Source organism: Ranitomeya variabilis, chromosome 5 (assembly GCF_051348905.1).
Source record: "Ranitomeya variabilis isolate aRanVar5 chromosome 5, aRanVar5.hap1, whole genome shotgun sequence".
NCBI classification, from domain to species: domain Eukaryota; kingdom Metazoa; phylum Chordata; class Amphibia; order Anura; family Dendrobatidae; genus Ranitomeya; species Ranitomeya variabilis.
In genome coordinates this window covers 190,700,244-190,724,022 of record NC_135236.1, presented here as the reverse complement: position 1 = coordinate 190,724,022, position 23,779 = coordinate 190,700,244, and the positions used below count along the sequence as shown (strand labels likewise).

General features: G+C 42.4%; 1 protein-coding gene across 11 annotated transcripts in view; it reads left to right on the top strand.

The window, feature by feature from the left end:
- The window catches only part of LOC143775481 (high affinity cAMP-specific and IBMX-insensitive 3',5'-cyclic phosphodiesterase 8A-like), a 534,058-nt gene that overhangs the window by 474,446 nt on the left and 35,833 nt on the right, over positions 1–23,779 (top strand). For all 11 annotated transcript variants that reach the window (XM_077263662.1, XM_077263660.1, XM_077263664.1 and 8 more), the window contains 4 exons: positions 7,279–7,443; positions 12,016–12,064; positions 12,167–12,302; positions 19,486–19,684. In XM_077263662.1, coding sequence (XP_077119777.1) covers positions 7,279–7,443; positions 12,016–12,064; positions 12,167–12,302; positions 19,486–19,684 — 549 coding nt within the window. The remainder of the gene's footprint in view (positions 1–7,278; positions 7,444–12,015; positions 12,065–12,166; positions 12,303–19,485; positions 19,685–23,779) is intronic.

Genomic DNA, 23,779 nt, shown 5'->3' with positions numbered 1-23,779 from the left:
GTGTAACCATTAGTCACACACACATATTGCTATTAAGTCCGTATAATCCACATGCAGACATTTACGGTAATCTCCTTAGTCAAGTACTAGCCATAGAATTACTGATACTAAGGAACTGTGGAGTACTAGGTCACACAAGCTTCAAAAGAGCAGAGAGCGGAAAGGTCTTTGTAAAACTTCTTCCTCGCTCACATCAGTGTATAAATCGGATGAGTGCAGTCTGATAAAAAATCGGATTGCACTTGTTCCAGTGGAATGGAGACAGCGCTTATCGGATAATTTTGTTTCCCAGGTGGAATCTGGATGAGAAAAAAAAGCATGCTGCGAGTGGCTGCTCATATATCGTACGAGACTCTCCAATGCCAGTCAATGGATGCAAGAAAAAAATTGCTTGGCACACGGACCATGCGTGTGCCGTTTGATTTTTACGCACACATCTCAAAGGAAATACGACATTTAATCAGCCAAGTACAGTAAATTCACCTCCCGAACAGAATAGATACAGGAAGAGCAAAGGGTAACATCGCTTTGAACTTTTGACTTTCAGGCTCCATATCTCACCATTCACTACTGCTTTGATCGTGAGGCTACCACCATTTTATAGACAATCATCTTGGCTATCTCGTACATAAATTTGACTGGAAACTATTTAGCATATGATTACCGTATATACTCGAATATAAGCCGACCCCCCCCCCCCAATTTTGCTACAAAAACTGGGAAAACTTAATGACTCGAGTATAAGCCTAGGGTGGGAAATGCAGCAGCTACCGGTAAATGTCAAAAGTAAAAATAGATACCAATAAAAGTAAAATTAATTGAGACATCAGTAGGTTAAGTGTTTTTGAATATCCATATTGAATCAGGAGCCCCATATAATGCACCATAAAGTTTGATGGCCCCATAAGATGCTCCATATTAAAATATGCCCCATATAATCCTGCATAAAGGTTAATAATTGACCCATAAGATGCTCCATAGACACATTTGCCCAATAAAATGCTGCACAAATGTTGATTATGGCTCCATAAGATGCTCCATAAAGATATTTGCCCCATATAGTGCTGCACAAACCTTGATTATGGCTCCATACAGACACTTGCCCCATATAATGCTCCACAAACATTAATTATGGCCCCATAAGATGCTCCATACAGACACTTGCCCCATATAATGCTCCACAAACGTTAATTATGGCCCCATAAGATGCTCCATAAAGATATTTGCCCCATATAATGCTGCACAAACGTTATGGCCCCATAAGAAACTCCATACAGACATTTGCCTCATATAATGCTGCACAAACGTTAATTATGGCCCCATAAGATGCTCCATACAGACACTTGCCCCATATAGTGCTGCACAAAAGTTGATTATGGCCCCATACAGACACTTGCCCCATATAGTGCTGCACAAATGTTATGGCCCCGTAAGATGCTCCATACAGACACTTGCCCCATATAGTGCTGCACAAAAGTTGATTATGGCCCCATACAGACACTTGCCCCATATAGTGCTGCACAAATGTTATGGCCCCGTAAGATGCTCCATACAGACACTTGCCCCATATAGTGCTGCACAAAAGTTGATTATGGCCCCATACAGACACTTGCTCCATACAGTGCTGCACAACCGTTATGGCCCCATAAGATGCCCCATACAGACACTTGCCCCATTTGCTGTTGCTGCAATAAAAAAATAATCACATACTCACCTCTCCGTCGCTCAGGCCCCCGGCACTTTCAATATTCACCTGACTTCGTTCCGGGCGCCGCTCCGTCTTCTTCATACATATACGTATATATATATGTATGTATCTGTGCCCTGCGTCTGTAGTTTTCTGTACTTGTATCTAGCTAATAAAGAAATTTAAAAAATGTAAACAATGGTGGGGGGGTGTCCCTTATTTTTAGTAACTAAGGGAAAGCAGACAGCTGTGAGCTAGTCTTATTAGTCAGGGAAGGGGCCAATAACCATGGAGCTTCTCATCCTATTAATACCAGCTCACAGCTGTCTGCTTAGCTTTTACTGGATATTACAAAAGGAGGACCCTAAAAATAATGACGTGGGGTCCCCTTATTTTTATTAAGCAGCTAAGGTTAAGCAGATGGCTGCGGGCTGATATCCATGGACTTTCCCAGCCTATTAATACTGGCCCATTCCCAGTGCAATAAGACTAGCTCTCAGCCGCCCCAAAATTGGCACATCCATAGATGCGCCAATTCTGGCTCTAAGCCTCAGCTCTTCCCAATTGCCCTGTTGCGTTGGCAGTCGGGGAAATGGTTAATGTCAGCTGTTTTATGGCCGGTGACATCAAGTCCAGGGGTTAGTAATGGAGTGGCGTCTGTCACACTGAAAATCCCGGCGAGTATATACGGTAGTTTAATTTAAAGAGTTTATCCAGTTAATGGACATCTCTTTAAAAGGGAATATGTCACCAGGTTTGTTTGTTTTTTTTCTACCTAATCTGACAGCGCATGATGTACGGGCAAAGAACCTGATTCCAGCAATGTTTCACTTATTGGGCTGGTTGCTGTAGTTTTAATAATCTACTGATTAAACAGTAATTTTATCACTTGGGGACTAGTAAACCTGCTGCCATGCTCCGTACTCATGAGATCAGTATAACCCATCCCCCATCACTGATTGGCAGTTTTGTGTTCACTTTTGTGTTCACTGTGCATAGGCAAAAAGCTGCCAACCAGTGGTGTGGGCGGAGTTATACAGAGCTCAGCATTAGAGAACTGGTTGATCTGCTGCAGATATTGGCTCATGCAGATGTCAATTTTCCGTATATGCATTTTATCCATGGTTTTGACAGATAGACTTGTACCTGTATTAGTCTATGGGGCCATTCACATGTCCGTGATCTTTAAATGAATGAGCTACCTGCACAAAATCAGAGACATGTCCAATTTTGATCTGAGGGTTGGATTACAATAGGCAATGCAAATCTATGATTCTGTGAAAAAAAAATCCAGGTAAATTTGACCAGGCATAACTTCAGGGGGGGGGGGGGGGGGGGGGTTGTACATGGTTTTTTAAACTGCTGTAAAAAAAAGTTTTTGTTCAAGTAATTTTTGCTTCTTTTTTTTGTACTACATTTTTTCATAATTAATTTTAATGTTAGTGTTGTATTCTTTTTTTTTTTCTGATATCTGGTGGTGTCAGTGGAGAAATAAGGGAGTGTGAGCCTGGGCAATTGCCTTGTTTTCCCTCCCGACGCTGGCTATCAGTACATAGTGCAGCCTCTGCACTGTGATATCTGCTGCCCCTGTGTGGACACCCAACTCAGGGCTCACGGTTTCACTGGGTATCCACTTGTCAATATTATATATGACATTTTCTGCTGCAAAACCTATTTTTTCACATCTGAATAAATATTTTATGTGAACTTATAAAAAGTTCATCTTCCATGCTAGGACATATAAAGCATTGCACAAGATAAAAGCATGGGCTCATAGCACAGACGCCTGAGGTAATCATTTGAACCTGACCGTGTACTGAATGTATTTCATTAATTTCAGTATTCTACATGTAGAATTTAGGCAACAACATGTTCATGATTCTGTGCTCCACCTTAGCTCAGCCTCTTGTGACGTCATAGTTTACCTCCCTCAGGCTTGTTTAACAATGTGTCCTTATAATATGGTTTCATTGAAATATCTTCGTAAGCCTAAAGATACCAAGTCCATCTGATCTCACTATTTGCATAGCAGAAAGAAGACTGGCACATCTCACACCATGAAGTATGGGTTACTTTTTGGACCAAAGATGATATTGAGTTAAACCCTTGTTGGGTGCCTTATCAGCCAGCACTGCTGGTTTAGCCATAATGCAAACTGTACTTATCTGCTCCATAGACATCCGATCTTAGTAAATTGTTTCCAGATGGATCCTCCCAGAATCTGTGCTCTACAGATGGTGAGGTAAGTATCAATCGGACAAGACAGTCTTCTTGTTTGAACATGGCCAACATTACTGTCTGGCCCATATAGTATCGTATTCCTATCTCACGAAATGCCATCAGTTCATGATCGTCAGGGATCTGACTTATGTGATGTCAATCGCTCCTAAGAGTGAAGGGGCCACAGTGCTGACCCAGTCCTTTACAGGTTTTCCTCAGCAAAAGGGCATACCTAGCCAAAAGGGCATACCTAGCCAAAAGGGCATACCTAGCCAAAAGGGGCATACCTAGCCAAAAGGGGCACGGCTCCAAGTGAATAGGTCTGGCTGTAGTTACCTGTTCAGTGGAATTTTTGACCACCTGGCCAATCCACTGCTGAAACATTGTAGCCCCTCTATTCTCAGGCTGGATGATTATGCCATAACTTAACCCCTTAGAAGTTAGTGACATTTATGTTTTTCCTATCATTACACTTTGTAGTAGTTCCTGAAAAGCACCCAAAGGGTTAATAAACTACCTGACAGTGGTTTTGAATATGTTGAGGGGAACTGTTTTTAAAATGGTATCACATTTGGGGATTTTACGACACATCAGTCACCCAAATTAACTTAAAAACTGAATAGGTCTCTAAAAAAGATAAGTTTTATAAATTTCCTTGAATTAATGAAAAATTGCTGCTACAGATTTAAAGGGAACCTGTCACCTCAAATTGGCGGGATATGTAAATGCCTTTTTTCCGGAGTTTCGTCTTCATTTCTCCACCCCATCCGTCCCTGTTGTCCGCAATATGTTAGTGAATTAGAGTACTTGTCCTCCATAGTTCGCGCGTGCGCAATGCAATCTTCGCACGCACAGTATGCTTTGCCCAACTGCGGGCAAAACCAAAAAGCATTACTGCGCATGCGCCCACGCACTATGTCCTAGAAGTGTTTCGCTGTGTTTTGGGACATAGTGCGCCGGCGCATGTGCAGGGACGGTGGAGAAATGAAGACGAAACGCCGCCCATCGGACCGAAAAAAAGGCATTTACATATCCCGCCAATTTCAGGTGACAGATTCCCTTTAAACCTTCTAACATTGTAACAAAATAAAAGCATATTTTACAGATGTGCTGATGCAAAGCAGACATGAGGGAAATGGTATTTACTAACTATTTTATGTGGTATGACCATCTAGATTAAAGGGATAATCATTCAAAGTTTGAAAATTGCTAATATTTAGATTTTTTTTTCTAATTTCTGATATTTTTATATAAAAGTATAATATAGACCTAAATTTACCAGTAACGTAAAATACAATGTGTCATGAGAAAACCGTCTCAAAATCAGAGATCTGTTGAAACATTCCCGTTATTACCACTTAAAGTGACACTGGTCAGCGATACTGGCGCGGGATTTAAACACCGCTTTGCTGATTGGTCGCGCCCAACCGGCCGCGACCAATCAGCGATACTGGCGTGGGATTTAAACAGCGCTTCGGTGATTGGCCGGCCGCGACCAGTCAGCAACAGGTGCAGTACGGCCGCGAATTGACGTGGGATTTGAACCACGCTTCGCTGATTGGTCGCAGCCAAATCTTCATAAATAAACTACATACATATTCTAGAATACCCGATGCGTTAGAATCGGACCGCCATCTATTAGGAAATAATAATTCTAGGCATTCCAAGTACAATAAATGTTATCACTACTAGCCTGTAAATATAAGTGGTGCTTAGTCTGGCGTGATGGTTTTACAGCATGAATAAGAACCATTTGTATTGATAGTTTTGAAAAGTGTAGTATGGCTGTATATTTTTTATTTAATTTGGGATGATTTTTATTTACTAGATGGAGGCCCAATGCTATTGCATCGGGAGAGCGGTAATGTCACGACGGGGTCAGGCTTTGCAGCGTCGAGAATCTCTTTCCCCCCCATGTGCTCACCCACCTATCCTCTCTCTTTCCCCATGTGCTGACTTCTACCGTCTGTGCTCTCTTCTTTAACCTGTCTACCCCATGTGCTATCCCCTTTCTGCTGTCTTGCACAAGACAATACTGACATTACAGCAGCAGATTGCAGAGGATACATTTTGTGAGGTAAAATATTGTTTAAAAACAGTCAGTGAAATATTTTACCAGACAAAATGTATCCTCTGTGATCCTCGGCTGTAATGTCAGTATTGTCTTTTGCTCCCTCCCCTTCCCAGGAGACGTGTTATGCTCCGTACACGCTCAGACAGTCAATTTTGAAAATGATCTTTAGTGCATGGGAAAACCCCTTTAATGTGACCGGCTTTGGCATGTTCGCGACAGTGTTCCGCTGGTGGTACTGTGCAAGAAGCTGCATATGGCGTATACAGTGTGTGTGGTGTGTACGGCGTATACAGTGTGTGTGTGTGTGTGTGTGTGTGTGTAGTGCATACAGCATATACAGTGTGTTTGTGTGTGTGGTGCGTTTGGCATATACAGTGTGTGTGTGTGTGTGTGTGTGTGTGGTGTGTACGGCGTATACAGTGTGTGTGTGTGTGTGTGTGTGTGTGTGTGTGTGTGTGTGTGTGTGTGTGTGTGTGTGTGTGTGTGTGTGCGCGCGCGCTGCGACAGTGTTCCGGTGGTGGTACCGCAGAAGAAGCTGGTACCACCAGCAGTTTCCATATTTAGACACCCATCACTTGGGTGTCCCAATATGGCGGTCAATGAACTTCCGCTGCTTGGAATTCTGGGATCCGGACACATCTGGACGGAACAGGATGTGAAGACATTACAAGGTAAGTATATATTAACATACTGAATTTTAAAAAGACTGAATATTAAAAAGACTGAATAAAGGATTGAACGTTTTTTACTGAGAAGATGAAGGTGGAAGTTTGTTCATCATTTGGATTTAGTAAGTTGCACCCTCTTTTGAATTGGGGTTCGTTCCTTTGCACTTCTGAATCTTGCATTATCTATTCAGCCTGTTTTCAAGGATCACTCATCCATGAAGGTGAGCAAAGTTTTTTTTTTTTTTTTACTTTTTTCAGATATGACTTCAGACAACCCTGCTAATCAGCTGTTGTACCCAGAAACCTTTAGCTTGCAATACATTTTCTGCAGGAGTTCGGTATTATTATATATTGGAGAGCAAAGTGAAGAGCTGATGGTGACATGCATGAATGGACTGGGTCTGCCTGAGCAGATGCTTGGCAGCACTTTATCCTGGCTCATTGGGGGACTCACTAGCAAATTAAAGTATTATGGTCATGAATATACAATACAATAGCCCTGCGAGTCCTGGAGTAACTTATTTATAGTCAACTGTCTTGATTTTTGCAACATTACAAAATACAAAAAAATAACATTTCCTTTGCCTATTAGGTCTGCATCTCTTAAATGTGTATTTTGTGTTACTTAGGTAATAAACATCATTAATTCTGCACAAGAAAACAGCCCGATGCCAGTGGCAGAAGCTCTGGACCGAGTTCTGGAGATCTTAAGAACTACAGAATTATATTCTCCGCAGCTCGGAACCAAAGATGAGGACCCTCACACCAGCGATTTGGTTGGAGGTTTGATGACGGTAAGTGAACAGTTCAATAGTATATTTTACATGTACCATATACAGTATATTAAATATGTAAAAGTAAATGCATTATAGCAAACTTTCAATATTCAACCTAGAGGAAATGGCGTCTCATACGATTATTACTAATCTAAGGACAAAAAACCTGTAATTTGAATTTTGCTAAAAAAAAAAATGCATAGGAAGGCAAGATGAACAAATTTAATATCCCATTCCAATAAATGGATACCAACATTCTGTTACGGATATATATACCCGTCCTGCACATGTGTTCAGCTGTGGGTTAACAGATTGGCAGTATAGTTATTTTCATGTGCCTGCCAGCATGTGTCTTTCCCACATCCTCTCCGTGTGGCTGCCCATGTTAGAGGTTATTCTTCTGAGAAAATTCATGTTTTGCACAGGGTGAAAGTGTCTAAGGAACCTTACCTTTTTCACAGACATGTGTGACATAGGAGAATATGGAAGTCGTTACAGGTTTTGGAGCTCGTTCTTTTTTATTTCTATTTCTTGTTATAATCACCATATCAGGTTATACAATAGTATTGATAGAGATATATATATATATTATGCAAGAATTCAGCAAGGATCATACATACAGGGCTATGAGGATATCGGAAGTTCTCCGCCAATCTTTCGCTGACCAGTCACTCACGTAACGACTATGGTGACACGAGAGTAGATTTTATTTTCCGTGAGAATTGTATCGATTATGTAAATGACACCCTGATCATACTGTGATCAGAGTTTGACATTTGACGTACTGGTATGTCATATTTTGAGGTGCATTCCCGCAAGTGAATGTACCGGTACGTCATGGCGATCGCGCAGACATAGGAGCTGTGCCAGCACGATCACCGCCGGAAGCTCAGCTTAAGTGATAGCCTAGACAATGCTGTCACTGCCAGGAAAAGTAGTCGCACAGCCCCAGGCCGTTTAACCCTGTAAATGCCACTATCAATCACAATCACAGCCTTTAGAAGACTGGGAAAGGGATGTGACTACCTCTCCTGTACGATCAGCACCCCGTGACGTCATCGCGAGGACACGATGCTTGGCATGAAAGCAGGAGGTCACATGCCAACCTCCTGATCTGTCAGCTGTGGAGGCCTGCTTAGTCCATGCCCAGAGCATGGTCTAAGAGGCTTCTGTCAATATATTCAACTGACAGGTACAATACATTGCAGTGCTGGTGCATTGCGATGCATTATACCAGCAATCAAAATAATAAACATTAAAGTCCCATAGAAGAACGAAGTTCAAAAAGTCCCATAGAAGAACGAAGTTAAAAAAAAAAGTTAAAAAAAAAATTAAAAACATACTTTTTAAATATCAAAGTAAAGAACAAAAAAAATTAAAAATATAATACTTTTTTATAATAGTTTCCAAAATGGGGTCACTTATAGGGGGTTTCCACAGTTAAGGCTCAGCAGGGTCCCTGCAAACACTATATACTATAGTATATAGTGTCTTTCTATTCCAGCCAATTTTGCATTCCACAAGTCAAATGGTGCTTCTTCTTTAAAGCCCTATCGCGCGCCCAAACACTAGTTTTCCACAACATATGTGGTATCTGCTTACTCAGGAATAATTGCACAATAAATTGTATGGTCCATTTTCTCCTGTTACCCTTGTGAAAATTCAACATTTTTGTCAGAATAAGTAATATTATAATTTTTTTCCTTCCAAATTGCTTTAATTCCTGTGAATGTGGTTTTGAGGACTTTGATGGGTACAGGTTTCAAAATGGTGTCACTCTTGGGTATTTTCTGTCATATAGGCCCCTGAAAGTCACTTTAAATGGGATGATGTTCTTAAAAAAAAAAAAAAAAAAAAATTTGTTTAGTAATTTTTGATGGAAAAATTAGAAATTGATGATCGACATTTAACTCTTCTAAATTTCTAACAAAAACAAATTTGTTTCCAAAATGATGCTGATGTGAAGTAGACATATGAAAAATGTTATTCATTAATTATTTTGTGCGGTATAACTAACTGGTTTAAAGGCATAAAAATTCAAAGTTTGAACATTGCAAACTTTTCAAGATTTTCACCAGAATTCTGATATTTTCATACATAAGCACAAAAATGGAACTAAATTTACCACTAAAAAATCAGTCTCAGAATCACCGGGATCCAGTGAAGCGTTCCAGAATTAAAGCCACATAAAGTGACACTGATCAGAATTGTAACCTTTGGCCTGGTCAGGAAGTTGAAAGCAGGCTTGGGGGTGAATGGGGTTAATGGGAGAATGCAGTGATACTGAAGTGCTTTTTATCAATGAGTTGATTTCTGTACCCCATGCTTACATGTATTTTTCTTGTATATTAGATTATTATCTAGTTTTGGAAACTAAAGACACTGCACATCGCTAATTGTAAGGCTACTTTCACACACAGCATATTTGCTGCGTATTTTTACGCGCGCGTATTTTGCTGCTGCTTTACCTGCGTTTTTTTACGCAGGCAAAAAACGCAGCTGCTTTCACACACAGCGTTTTTTGCTGCGTTTTTTGCAGCTGCGTTTTTTTCAGCATTGTGTACTGAAAATAAAGTTTGTTTGAAAAAAAAAAAAAGGGGAAAAAAAAAAAAGTCATTGAGGTCATTTCCTGTCTTTATGACAAAGAATACAATACACACTGGAGTTAACATCATGTCGATTCTGCCAGCTGCAATGGCCTTGAGCCAAAGACGCCTCAGCAAGCGGAACAGACATCAGCTGGGGTTTACTAACCCCACTGTCACTAACCCCAGGTTACTAGGGCAGGCGTCAGTCAGACGCCCCCCCCTCGTAACCCTGTACGGTAAGGGTATGTTCACACGATCCTGATTTCAATCCTTTTTTTTCAGGACAAAAACCGCAGCTCTTGGCAGAAAACGCAGGTGCGTTTTTGATGCGGTTTTTGATGCGGTTTTTAGTGCGGTTTTTTATGCAGTTTTCTCTGCAGATTGTCTGTGTTTGACACAAATAAAGCTTTAACTGCAGTGGGGGAAAAAAAAAAGAAATGATGTAATTTCCTTGTCCAACCCTTTTCTTCTTCCATCCTCCATTTTGGGACTAAACACCAAAATGAGTGGACGTGTTTTGAATGACAGCGCTCCGCAGAGTGCTGAGCGTAGGCCAGATCACAGCCCGCGGATCCAGCTCTATCTAGCTATTTAAGTCTACGTTCACATTTGCGGTCTGCGCCGCAGCGTCGGGCGCCGCATGCGTCATGCGCCCCTATATTTAACATGGGGGCGCATGGACATGCGTCGCACTTGCGTTTTGCGCCGGCCGCATGCGTCACTGCAGCGCACGCATCCGGCCGCAGAGGACGCAGCAAGTTGCATTTTTGCTGCGTCCAAAATCAATCAAAAAAAGGACGCATGCGGCGCACAACGCAAATGTGAACATAGCCTCAGTGCCACGTATTTCAGTGCCACGTATTTCAGTGCCACGTATTTCAGTGCCACGTATTTCAGTGCCACGTATTTCAGTGCCACGTATTTCAGTGCCACGTATTTCAGTGCCACGTGCCACGTATTTCAGTGCCACGTGCCACGTATTTAAGTGCCACGTGCCACGTATTTCAGTGCCACGTATCAAAGTGCCACGTGCCACATATTTCAGTGCCACGTATCAAAGTGCCACGTATCAAAGTGCCACGTATCAAAGTGCCACGTATCAAAGTGCCACGTGCCACGTATTTAAGTGACACGTGCCACGTATCAAAGTGCCACGTGCCACATATTTCAGTGCCACATATTTCAGTGCCACGTGCCACGTATCAAAGTGCCACGTATCAAAGTGACTGAGCGCCGGCCCTAAAGTGAAAGTGAAAGCAGAGCGGTGACGTCACCGCTGTGCTGTTAAGGCCGGAGCTCAGTCAGTGTAAGGAAGCAGAGGCTGGGGGACGCGCAGGTGAGCATGTACTGTTTGTTTTTTTTACTTTTACGCTGGTAACCAGGGTAAACATCGGGTTACTAAGCGCGGCCCTGCGCTTAGTAACCCGATGTTTACTCTGGTTACCCGGGGGCCTCGGCATCCTTGGTCGCTGGAGAGCGGTCTGTGTGACAGCTCTCCAGCGATCAAACAGCGACGCTGCAGCGATCGGCATCGTTGTCGCTATCGCTGCAGCGTCGCTACACACACACACACACACACACACTCACACACACACTCCATGCTGCTTCACTGGGGGGCGGGGGCTTCCCTCTTCCTGTCCGACGTCACGTCCGGTCCTGGGTGTCAACCCCTCCGTACAAAGACGCCGACACCCAGGACAAAGGCGCTGTGTGTGCACGTTAATATGGGGCCCTAGGGGGATACGCAGACACGCCGCTGCGTAAAGAATTGACATGTCAATTCTTTTTACGCCGGCGTGTTTGCAGACAAAAGCGCCGCGTTTTTTTGCGGTGTGTCTGAACGGCAAAGTGAATTTCTCATTCACTTTGCCGGCAGACGAAAATGACATTGCGCATTTTTGAAAAGCGCCCGCAAAATAGCGCTCAAAAATGCGCTATGTCTGAAAGTAGCCTTAGGATGATTAGCAACCATGTGTGAAAATCTAATCTTGCTATTTTTTAGGATGGTTTAAGAAGACTTTCAGGGAATGAGTATATCTTCTCAGCAAAACGTAAGTTCTGCTCCCCGTGCTGTCTTTATTTTGGATTGTGTTTTGGAGCTCTATCACTGTAGCCTTTATTTTTTACTTTCTGTTATCTCCTCATCCAAGCAGAAGTCCATCCGTCTTCTGGGCATGTAATCTCATCTCTCTCCCTAACTGACATTCCACCTCGGATAGCTCAAGCAATGGAGAATGAAGAGGACTGGGAGTTTGATATCTTTGAATTAGAGGCTGCCACTCATAAAAGGTACTGCTACTGCTTCTATATTATCTCTGAAGTCCGCCCATATAAAATATTGTCAAGATTTATAAACACACAGAGCCAGATACATCAAGATTTTTTTAACCAGAAACTTTGTAAAACACCTTGAAATGTTGCAAAAAAAAAGTCACAACCGAAGTTTCTGAAAAATGTAACAACTGCTGGCAATTTTACACCAGTCCCAGCCAGCTCCACTACAGTAGGTAGCGCCATGACGGGGCGTGGAGATGACCTCCCAGCAAGACCGTCAAAATGGCATAAAATACTCCAGAAATATATGCCAGCAGAGGCCCTCAGCCATTGTAGGATGCACCGAATTCATTAAGTTGATCATTTTACTCCAGCACTCCCTTCAGTAAGACTGGCCACTGGCACAATGCCAGTCTTAATGAATCTGGCCCTAAATGTCTTTTATTCTGGTGTCACCGTGTCCTGATGACCACTAAAATATATAAATACTTGACTAGTAATGCAAGAGAGGCATTTATGCAAGTTTAACCCCGCACCCATGATCCACTGTATGATGACAACCAGCCCCAACTCAACGGGGCCAATGAGATGACTTTGTTATAAAGGGGTTATGCAAGATTCTGAAAACATTACTGCTTTCTATTGGCAATGCGCAGTATAGCAACACGGCCTCATTTAGGTCAATGGAGCTGAGCCATAATATCGCACACAACAGAAAACCTACAGTGTGAAACACCATTTCGTATTAAGTAAATATTCATTAAAGATGCAGAACATATAAAAGACAAATGACAAGTTGATCTCTCAACAGGGAAAGGATTGCGGGAGTTGGGAGGTAACAGTATAGCACAAAAAGTTAAATGAATAATAAGCAGCAAGATGTAAAATATGCAATTACAACTATATATATACACTCACTGGCCACTTTATTAGGTACACCTGTCCAACTTCTTGTTAACACTTAATTTCTAATCAGCCAATCACATGGCGGCAACTCAGTGCATTTAGGCATGTAGACATGGTCAAGACAATCTCCTGCAGTTCAAACCGAGCATCAGTATGGGGAAGAAAGGTGATTTGAGTGCCTTTGAACGTGGCATGGTTGTTGGTGCCAGAAGGGCTGGTCTGAGTATTTCAAAAACTGCTGATCTACTGGGATTTTCACGCACAACCATCTCTAGGGTTTACAGAGAATGGTCCGAAAAAGAAAAAAAATCCAGTGAGCGGCAGTTCTGTGGGCGGAAATGCCTTGTTGATGCCAGAGGTCAGAGGAGAATGGGCAGACTGGTTCGAGCTGATAGAAAGGCAACAGTGACTCAAATCGCCACCCGTTACAACCAAGGTAGGCCTAAGAGCATCTCTGAACGCACAGTGCGTCGAACTTTGAGGCAGATGGGCTACAGCAGCAGAAGACCACACCGGGTACCACTCCTTTCAGCTAAGAACAGGAAACTGAGGCTACAATTTGTACAAGCTCATCGAAATTGGACAGTAGAAGATTGGAAAAACGTTGCTTGGTCTGATGAGTCTCGATTTCTGCTGCGACATTCGGATGGTAGGGTCAGAATTTGGCGTAAACAACATGAAAGCATGGATCCATCCTGCCTTGTATGGAGCATCTTTGGGATGTGCAGCCGACAAATCTGCGGCAACTGTGTGATGCCATCATGTCAATATGGACCAAAATCTCTGAGGAATGCTTCCAGCACCTTGTTGAATCTATGCCACGAAGAATTGAGGCAGTTCTGAAGGCAAAAGGGGGTCCAACCCGTTACTAGCATGGTGTACCTAATAAAGTGGCCGGTGAGTGTGTGTATGTATATATATGTGTGTGTGTATATATATATATATATATATATATATATATATATATATATATATATATATATATATATATATCTCTCAATATTAAAATATAGTATCATTATGTATGGAGTGTGGACCCAGAGTGGAGTGTGACATCAGGAGGTAATCTGTAACTATTACAAAACACTGTTAATACATTCATATGTGTATTTAATGTCGGAGTCCACAGTGGAAAAACACTCAATAATAATAATAAACAGTAGGTAATATATAGTGCGGCGGGACTGGTTAAGGGTATGTGCACACGATGCAGATTTGCTGCGGATCCGCAGCGGATTTTTCCACGCAGAAACGCTGCAGAGCTGCACTGTGATGTACAGTATAATGTTATTTAATGGGGAAAAAAAATAGCTGTGCAGATGGTGTAGAAAATCAGTGCGGAAACGCTGCGGATTAAAAGAAGTACCATGTCACTACTTTTGTGCGGATCTGCAGCGTTTCTGCACCTCTCCATGTTAAAATTCTGCAGTGGCAGAAAATCCGCAGCAATTCCGCATAAAAACCGCACAAAATAGGCATAAAAACCGCTGCAAACCCGTGGCTGCGGATTCTGCCAGGAGATGCAGATTTTGTGCAAAAAATTCTGCACCTCTTTTCTTATGTGTGCACATAGCCTAAAACTGCGGCCAAATGCGCGTTGGCAGAAAACAGCACCTTATGGCACTTTAATTTTGCAACCTTGCACTTCACCTCTTGCAACCTTATCTAGCACATGCCACTTCACCTGGCGTTTTACCTCTTGCAATCCTATTTAGCACATGTCACTTTACACAGACAAGGGCAATAATAAATAACACCAGGTAATTTTGAGGTAGCAGCAGTAAGTTGTAAAGTGTTTTTCCACTGTGGACTCTGACATTAAATACACAAATGAATGTATTAACACTGTTTTATAATAGTTACTGATGTCACTCTCCACTCTGGGTCCACACTCCATACATAATGATACTATATTTCAATATTGATTTTCCACTATATATTACGTATTGATGTAGTAACTCTCTACATATACAGTTGCAATTGCATATTTTACATCTTGCTTATTATTCATTTAACTTTTTGTGCTATACTGTTACCTCCCGACTCCCACAATCTTTACCCTGTTGAGAGATCCACTTGTCATTTGTCTTTTATATGTTATGTATCTTTAATAAATATTAACATAATATGAAATAGTGTTTCACACTGTTGGTTTTCTACCCTTAATGGTCACACAATAACTATAATTTTCACAATATATGCTAATATCGCACATGGTCTGGAATTAAGTAGCACCCTCTCTTGTAGAAACCTCAGTATGACTGACGGAATGAAAATAATCTAATCTAGAAATTGTGAAATTACAAAAATGAATATAACCCCAGTCCATGAACATAACAATAAAAGGAATTAATTTTAACCACCAATAATACAAAGCTATTTAACATTCATTCATATAATCATGTATTAATACATTTCTGAAAATAGGCATACTTTAAGATCAGGAGAATCCCAAGGTGCTGAAGTGAAGAATTGCCACATTTTACTCTTCTGTACATGGATCAGACTGCCCTAACCAGCAAAATGCTTTGAATAGGATGACGGCAGTTTGTTTTTTGTTTGCTGCAAAAATCTCACAAAACGGAAAAGTCATCTATAAATTGTACTCCATTGTGCTATATTGTGAGACAATATTTTATTTACGCTTTGATTCTATTAACGATCCTTTCAGGTGGAATTGTTTTCTATTACGTTCAAAGCTCAAGTGATGCAAGTTGCTTTCATCCATTCCCTGATTTGGGATAAAAAATACAAAAAAAGCATAAAAGGATCAAAATGATTAATAAAGCTTAACCACCTTCTATGAATTGTCCCATGACTGCATTTTCTCTGTTTATTCTCCCAATCCCAATATATTCCTAGAACTGCTGGGCTTCATTTGAAGCAGAAATTAATGATAGAAGTAGGAAAATACTTTGTGAAGAACTCATGTAAATGTAGTGTGAGTGAATATCTGCTTCTTTGCCTGGAAGGTGTTCCAGTTGACTTTTTTTTATAATTGAAGTGGTTGACCACAACAGTAGCCTCATTATCTTACACATCAGTACATTGGTGCACTAACTATTTTTTGTCTTGGTATTTTTTATTCTTTATAAATTAAAAAATGGATTATAGAACAAAATACCTTTGCACGAGATAGGCAATAAATGAAAGCTGAAACCCTCATTAACCCTGGGAATCTTGACCTAAAATCTCGTGCGACGATGGCTAAGTTAGTTGGATATAATTACTATACAGATAATTAATGGTTAGTTAAATGGATTGTCCTAAATTTTAATATTGATGACCCATGCATAGGACATTAATATCAGATTGGTGGTGGTCCTGCGACCCCATTGATCAGTTATTTGCTCGTAGGTGCTCTAGAGCAGAATTCAGTGCTTACATCTGGGGTCACCACTGGAGCTAATAACTGCTGATATTTGGGGCTGCTGGGTGTTGGACCCACACCAATCTGATGTTTGTGGTTCCAAAGTCACCTTTGTGATTGAAGCTGTAAAATGCGCACTAACACTCCATTTACACCGGTGACTTTCAGATCCCTGATGGGTAGGTGTCCCAGCAGTTTCACACCTAGCGATCATGCATGTATCATCGCTCCTGTGGATAGGTGATAAATGTCATATGTGGGAGCCTCTCTGGCTGTGTCTATACCTGTGTGCAGGCTCTATTCAGATCCTTTGTTTCAAATTCTGCAGATTTTATCTGGAAAAAATTTGCTTTGCATGCAATGCTATATTTCTCATCAAAGCAACATAAACCGCAGTAGAAGCCAAAATGCCATTGCAAGTCGAGGGTCCATTGGCACACTACTGGGGTCTGCCAGGCAACATTACGGCTTCAGATTTGTGATCTCCATTAAAAACTGAACGTTGCTTAGAACAGTAATGTTATATATACGTAATATTTTTGTACACTGCTCCAAAAAATAAAGGGAACACTAAAATACCACATCATAGATATCACTGAATGAAATATTTCAGTTGCAAATCTTTATTCATTACATAGTGGAATGTGTTGAGAACAATAAAACATAAAAATGATCAATGTAAATCAAAATGAATATCCCATGGAGGTCTGGATTTGGAATGATACTCAAAATCAAAGTGGAAAATCAAATTACAGGCTGATCCAACTTCAGTGGAAATGCCTCAAGACAAGGAAATGATGTTCAGTTGTGTGTGTGTTGCCTCCATGTTGCCTGTATGACCTCTCTACAACGCCAGGGCATGCTTCTGATGAGGAGGCGGATGGTCTACTGAGGGATCTCGTCCCAGACCTGGACTAAAGCATTCGCCAACTCCTGGACAGTCTGTGGTGCAACGTGACGTTGGTGGATGGTGCGAGACATGATGTCCCAGATGTGTTCAATCGGATTCAAGTCCGGGGAACGGGCGGGCCAGTCCATAGCTTCAATGCCTTCATCTTGCAGGAACTGCTGTCACACTCCAGCCACATGAGGTCTGGCATTGTCCTGCATTAGGAGGAACCCAGGGCCAACCGCACCAGCATATGGTCTCACAAGGGGTCTGAGGATCTCCTCTCGGTACCTAATGGCAGTCAGGCTACCTCTGGCGAGCACATGGAGGGCTGTGCGGCCCTCCAAAGAAATGCCACCCCACACCATTACTGACTCATTGCCAAAACGGTTATGCTGAAGGAAGTTGCAGGCAGCAGATCGCTCTCCACGGTGTCTCCAGACTCTGTCACGTCTGTCACATGTGCTCAGTGGGAACCTGCTTTCATCTGTGAAGAGAACAGGGCGCCAGTGGTGAATTTGCCAATCGTCCTGCATGGTGTTGGGCTGTGAGCACAACCCCCATCTGTGGACGTCGGGCACGCAGACCATCCTCATAGACTCGGTGTCTAACAGTTTGTGCAGACACATGCACATTTGTGGCCTGCTGGAGGTCATTTTGCAGGGCTCCAGCAGTGCTCCTCCTGTTCCTCGCACAAAGGTTGAGGTAGCGGTCCTGCTGCTGGGTTGTTGCCCTCCTACGGTCCCCTCCACATCTCCTGGTGTACTGGCCTGTCTCCTGGTAGCGCCTCCAGCCTCTGGACACTACGCTGACAGACAAAGCAAACCTTGCCACAACTCGCATTGATGATCCATCCTGGATGAGCTGCACTACCTGAGCCTCTTTTGTGGGTTGTAGAGTCTGTCTCATGCTACCACGATTGTGAAAGCATAACCAATATTCAAAAGTGACCAAAACATCAGCCAGAAAGCATTGGTACAGAGTAGTGTTGAGCATTCCGATACCGCAAGTATCGGGTATCGGCCGATACTTGCGGTATCGGAATTCCGATACCGAGTTCCGATATTTTTGTGATATCGGAATCGGAAGTTCCCAGTGTATGGTTCCCAGGGTCTGGAGGAGAGGAGACTCTCCTTCAGGCCCTGGGATCCATATTCATGTAAAAAATAAAGAATTAAAATAAAAAATATGGATATACTCACCCGTCCGGCGGCCCCTGGACCTTACCGCTGTTAACCGGCAGCCTCCGTTCCTAAGAATGAGGAGTTTAGGACCTGCGATGACGTCGCAGCTTGTGATTGGTCGCGTGAGCGGTCACGCGACCAATCACAAGCCGCGACGTCAGCCGCAAAGTCATCTAAGGTCCTAAACTCCTCATTCTTAGGAACGGAGGCTGCCGGTTAACAGCGGTAAGGTCCAGGGGCCGCCGGACGGGTGAGTATATCCATATTTATTATTTTAATTCTTTATTTTTTACATGAATATGGATCCCAGGGCCTGAAGGAGAGTTTCCTCTCCTTCAGGCCCTGGGAACCATCCAGGATACCTTCCGATACTTGAGTCCCATTGACTTGTATCGGTATCGGCGATATCCGATATTTTTCGGGTATCGGCCGATACTATCCGATACCGATACTTTCAAGTATCGGAAGGTATCGCTCAACACTAGTACTGAGATGTGGTCTGTGGTCCCCACCTGCAGAACCACTCCTTTATTGAGTGTGTCTTGATAATTGCCAATAATTTCCATCTGCTGTCTATTCCATTTGCATAACAGCATGTGAAATTGATTGTCAAACAGTGTTGCTTCCTAAGTGGACAGTTTGATTTCACAGAAGTTTGATTTACTTGGAGTTATATTCTGCTTAAGTGCTCCCTTTATTTTTTTGAGCACTGTATATATGTTGGCATTACTGTTGCTGTTGCAAAATCCCTTTATTTGTGCCTAGTTCACGCCATTCTTATGTAATATTTCTAGTAGAACTTTTTTTTCCCACTTCCTTTGAATGAATCATTTTCTGCTTTTCTTGCAGGCCTTTAGTTTATCTTGGCCTTAAAATGTTTGCGCGGTTTGGGGTTTGTTCCTTCCTTAACTGCTCAGAAGTTACCCTGAGGTCCTGGCTGCATGTCATTGAGTCCAATTACCATTCAGGCAATGCATACCATAATTCAACACATTCCGCCGATGTCTTACATGCCACTGCTTACTTCCTGTGCAAAGAGAGGGTGAAGGTAAGAAAACCCAAGGATTATTACCCGTGGGGTGGGAAAAATGTCTATAGCTTTGCAGTTATTGTGATATTAACATGAACAGACAAAAGTTGAGTTATCACTAGGAAGATTACCACTGTTATTGAGTCCTGAGTGTATAGGTGAGGTCCTTTCTCAGGATCCTCTTCTCTCTAGTTTGGAGAGCAGTTACAAAGCGTGTAATTCTCTCTGTTGGACCTGTCACGCCCTGCATTATTCTGCACGGTTGGGGATTTTAGTGCAGATTTGCCACCGCAGATATTGTAAAATAAAGATAAAGACGTACGGTAATTCCCTTGTCCAGTCTTCTGTTATTTTCCATACAGCACAGCCTCCTGCAATGTTGTCTTCTCCTTGTGACCGCTGCAGCCTGTCAGACATCATTACAGTAGATTGGATTAGACTGGCAAAACAATAGGTCAGGGAGTCAGAAAAGACCTGGAGAAATAGAGTGAAATTAAAATAAAAAAGGCGCTAGACTTAATCTGCGTCAGGAAACCTACAGACAAATCTATCCCACAATCCCTCGTCATGTCCAGCAGAGCAGGAGATATTCTAACTGCTCTCCTCACTTGGCTAAGAGGTGAATATCTGATCTTTCTTAGTAGGTCGCTGTAAATGCGGTATATTGAACTCAGTGGGAAAAATCCACAAGTCTGCAACTGATCTACAACATAAATGTTAAATTTGCGTCACATTTTCATGTGGATTTGTTTCTGAAGAGTGTGGTCAAGTTTTGATAAACTTTTATTTACTTTGCTGCTACTGTTATATGGATTTCCGCCAACATATCCAGCCCTTGTAAATAACCCCTTCATGCTGAAGACTGTAATATTTAGCTCATAGGTTCCCTTTCAAGTTTTTCTGGTTATCATTAGAAACAGTCAACAAGCTTGTTGTGCAACATTTTGTTGACCACTTATCTAGGCTCCCATAATGAAGAGCATGTATGCTTTGACGTAGCTAAAAATGTAGTATTCACATATAAAATTGCAGGTACGTTTTCGCTTCCACATATGTAAAGTGCAGTGTTCTGTTTGGATTATTGTAATTTAATCCTGATTATTTCACTCTATTTGAGAATATGTACTTTGAATTGTAACAGTCACTGATTTCCTAAAGCATGAAGCCATGTTCAGGGAACCCTTTGGCGACTTCTCATATTCTTAACTGTAAAGCCGGGGTTACATTATCCCTTAATTACATATCTGTGCTGCTGCAGAGCCTCTTTTTGTAGAGGAATAGTGAATTTCATGTCCGCCACCAGTGTCTGCACCAGTTGTCTTATGTAACAATATCCACCACAATACTTCCATACACTGTCAGCCAGTTTTCCACCCCTGTGTATTGCCACCCACAAAACTAAGTGCCATCCATACTATGTAATGTCTATATAATTAGAATTTTTTTCTGCATGGTGTACGATATGGCTGGGCCTGATATTGCAGTGTCGCATTGTGGCATCACCTATAATGGTTTCCTATGGAGTGGCACTGCAACCCTCCTGTAACTGCGACACAAAGTCGAAAATGTTCCCAAAAGTGTTTGACTTTCTGGCACTGATCACAAGTCACACACGACTCACTGGCCATAAACTTCATTGTAAGTCACATGCGACTGCAACTAGCCTCTGAGATTTCTGTTTGGCCCTTTTTTACTGCAAAATCACAGCTCTAGAATAGTAGCATGTCACAAGGACACAGACAAGTTGCTCAGATGTGTTTTTGTGCTCGACTTTTCTAAATATTCCTGCACACTACACGTCACCACGTAGCCCCAGCCAAAATATGACTATGCATTAGTTCACTTATTACACATTTTTCAGTCGCACACTGGTTAATTACCGTATATACTCGAGTATAAGCCGAGATTTTCAGCCCACTTCTTTGGGCTGAAAGTAACCCTCTCTGCTTATACTCGAGTCACACCCAGGGGTCGGCAGGGTAGGGGGAGCGGAGCTGTGTAATAATACTCACCTGCTCCTGGCGCGGTCCCTGCACATCCCTGGTTCCCCGGCAGCTTCTTCCTGTAGTGAGCGGTCACATGGTACCGCTCATTACAGTAATTAATATGGACCCGACTCTACTCCTATAGGGGTGGAGCCGCATATTCATTACTGTAATGAGCGGTACCATGTGACCGCTCAATACAGGAAGAAGCTGCCGGCGCCGGGGAACAGACATGCAGGGACTGCGCCAGGAGCAGTCGGCGCCGCTGCGTCTTCCGCGTCCTCTGCAGTGACTCGCAGGTTAGAGGGCGCGATGTCGCGATTAGTGCAGAGGACAGGGAAGACACAGCAGCAGTCGGCGGTGGAATAGGGAGCAGGTGAATATAGCAAGTGGCGGGAGCCTGAGAGGTGAGTATGTAATTTTTTATTTTTTTTAATCGCAGCAAGAGCATATGGGGCAAATATCTGTATGGAGCATCTTATGGGGCCATGTGCAGCGTTATATGGGGCAAATATCTGTATGGAGCATCTTATGGGGCCATGTGCAGCATTATATGGGGCAATTATCTGTATAGAGCATCTTATGGGGCCATGTGCAGCATTATATGGGGCAAATATCTGTATAGGGCCATGTGCAAAATTATATGGGGCAAATATTTGTATGGAGCATCTTATGCGGCCATATGCAGCATTATATGGGGCAAATATCTGTATAGGGCCATGTGCAGCATTATATGGGGCATATATCTGTATGGGGCCATGTACAGCATTATATGAGGCAAATATCTGTATGGAGCATCTTATGGGGCTATGTGCAGCATTATATGGGGCAAATATCTGGGGCCATGTGCAGCATTATATGGGTCAAATATCAGTATGGAGCATCTTATGGGGCCATGTGCAGCGTTATATTGGGCAATTATCTGTATGGCGCATCTTATGGGGCCATGTGCAGCATTATATGACACTTACTCTGCTCCTGACGAAGCCACCTCCGAGTGGCGACACGCGTTGGGCTTTGGGCTCCTTCCCCCCTTTTTTCTTCACCTCGGTCGCATATTGCCTGCTCCAGCTCTTGATCTATAGGACCACGTGACTACCTGCTGTTTCTGGCCGCACAAAGTAATGTATGACTATACTGTCTCTTTTTACCCTCTATCGGGTTGCGCATTGATCATGTTCAACAGCTATGTACTAAATATTTGTCAGTACGCTTAGATGATGTGTGGAGGTGTTCCATAGTTATATCTATTGGCAGCTATCTGTTTCTGCAGTCAGTTTTACACCCTTCATTATACAGGTGTCTTTCATTTCAGCTGCATTTGTGGTTCGGGCATACCATCTGTTTGCTGGAGTTTATTTCTATCTGTACTTTAATATTCATTACTTAACAGTATGATTAGGGGGGATGGGGTTTTTTTTACATCTTACAGAGTATATTGTATAATTCTGTTTTTAAATGTTTTTATATGCTGTAGGTCTGTGTGCACTTTATAATAAAGTTTATTGGTTTACTTATTTTGGTGGTCTCCCCCTTCTTTAGCGTACACCTCTTTTTTTTCTTGTCTTAATTATAGTGTTTTTGTACGCTGTGGGATTGACCCCTCTTGTGTGGACAGTTAGTCCTTTAGATGGTGCCCTCCATACGTTGCTTTACGCCATGTGCAGCATTATATGGGGCAAATATCTGTATGGAGCATCTTATTAGGCTATGTGCAGCATTATATGGGGCAAATATCTATATGGGGCCATGTGCAGCTTTATATGGGGAAAATATCTCTATGGAGCATCTTATGGGACCATGTGCAGCATTATATGGGGCAAATATCTGTATAGGGCCATGTGCAAAATTATATGGGGCAAATATCTGTATGGAGCATCTTACGGGGCCATGTGCAGCATTATATGGGGCAAATAACTGTATGGGGCCATGTGCAGCATTATATGGGGCAAATATCTGTATGGAGCATCTTATTAGGCTATGTTCAGCATTATATGGGGAAAATATCTATATGGGGCCATGTGCAGCATTATATGGGGAAAATATCTCTATGGAGCATCTTATGGGGCCATGTGCAGCATTATATGGGGCAAATATCTGTATGGGGCCATGTGCAAAATTATATGGG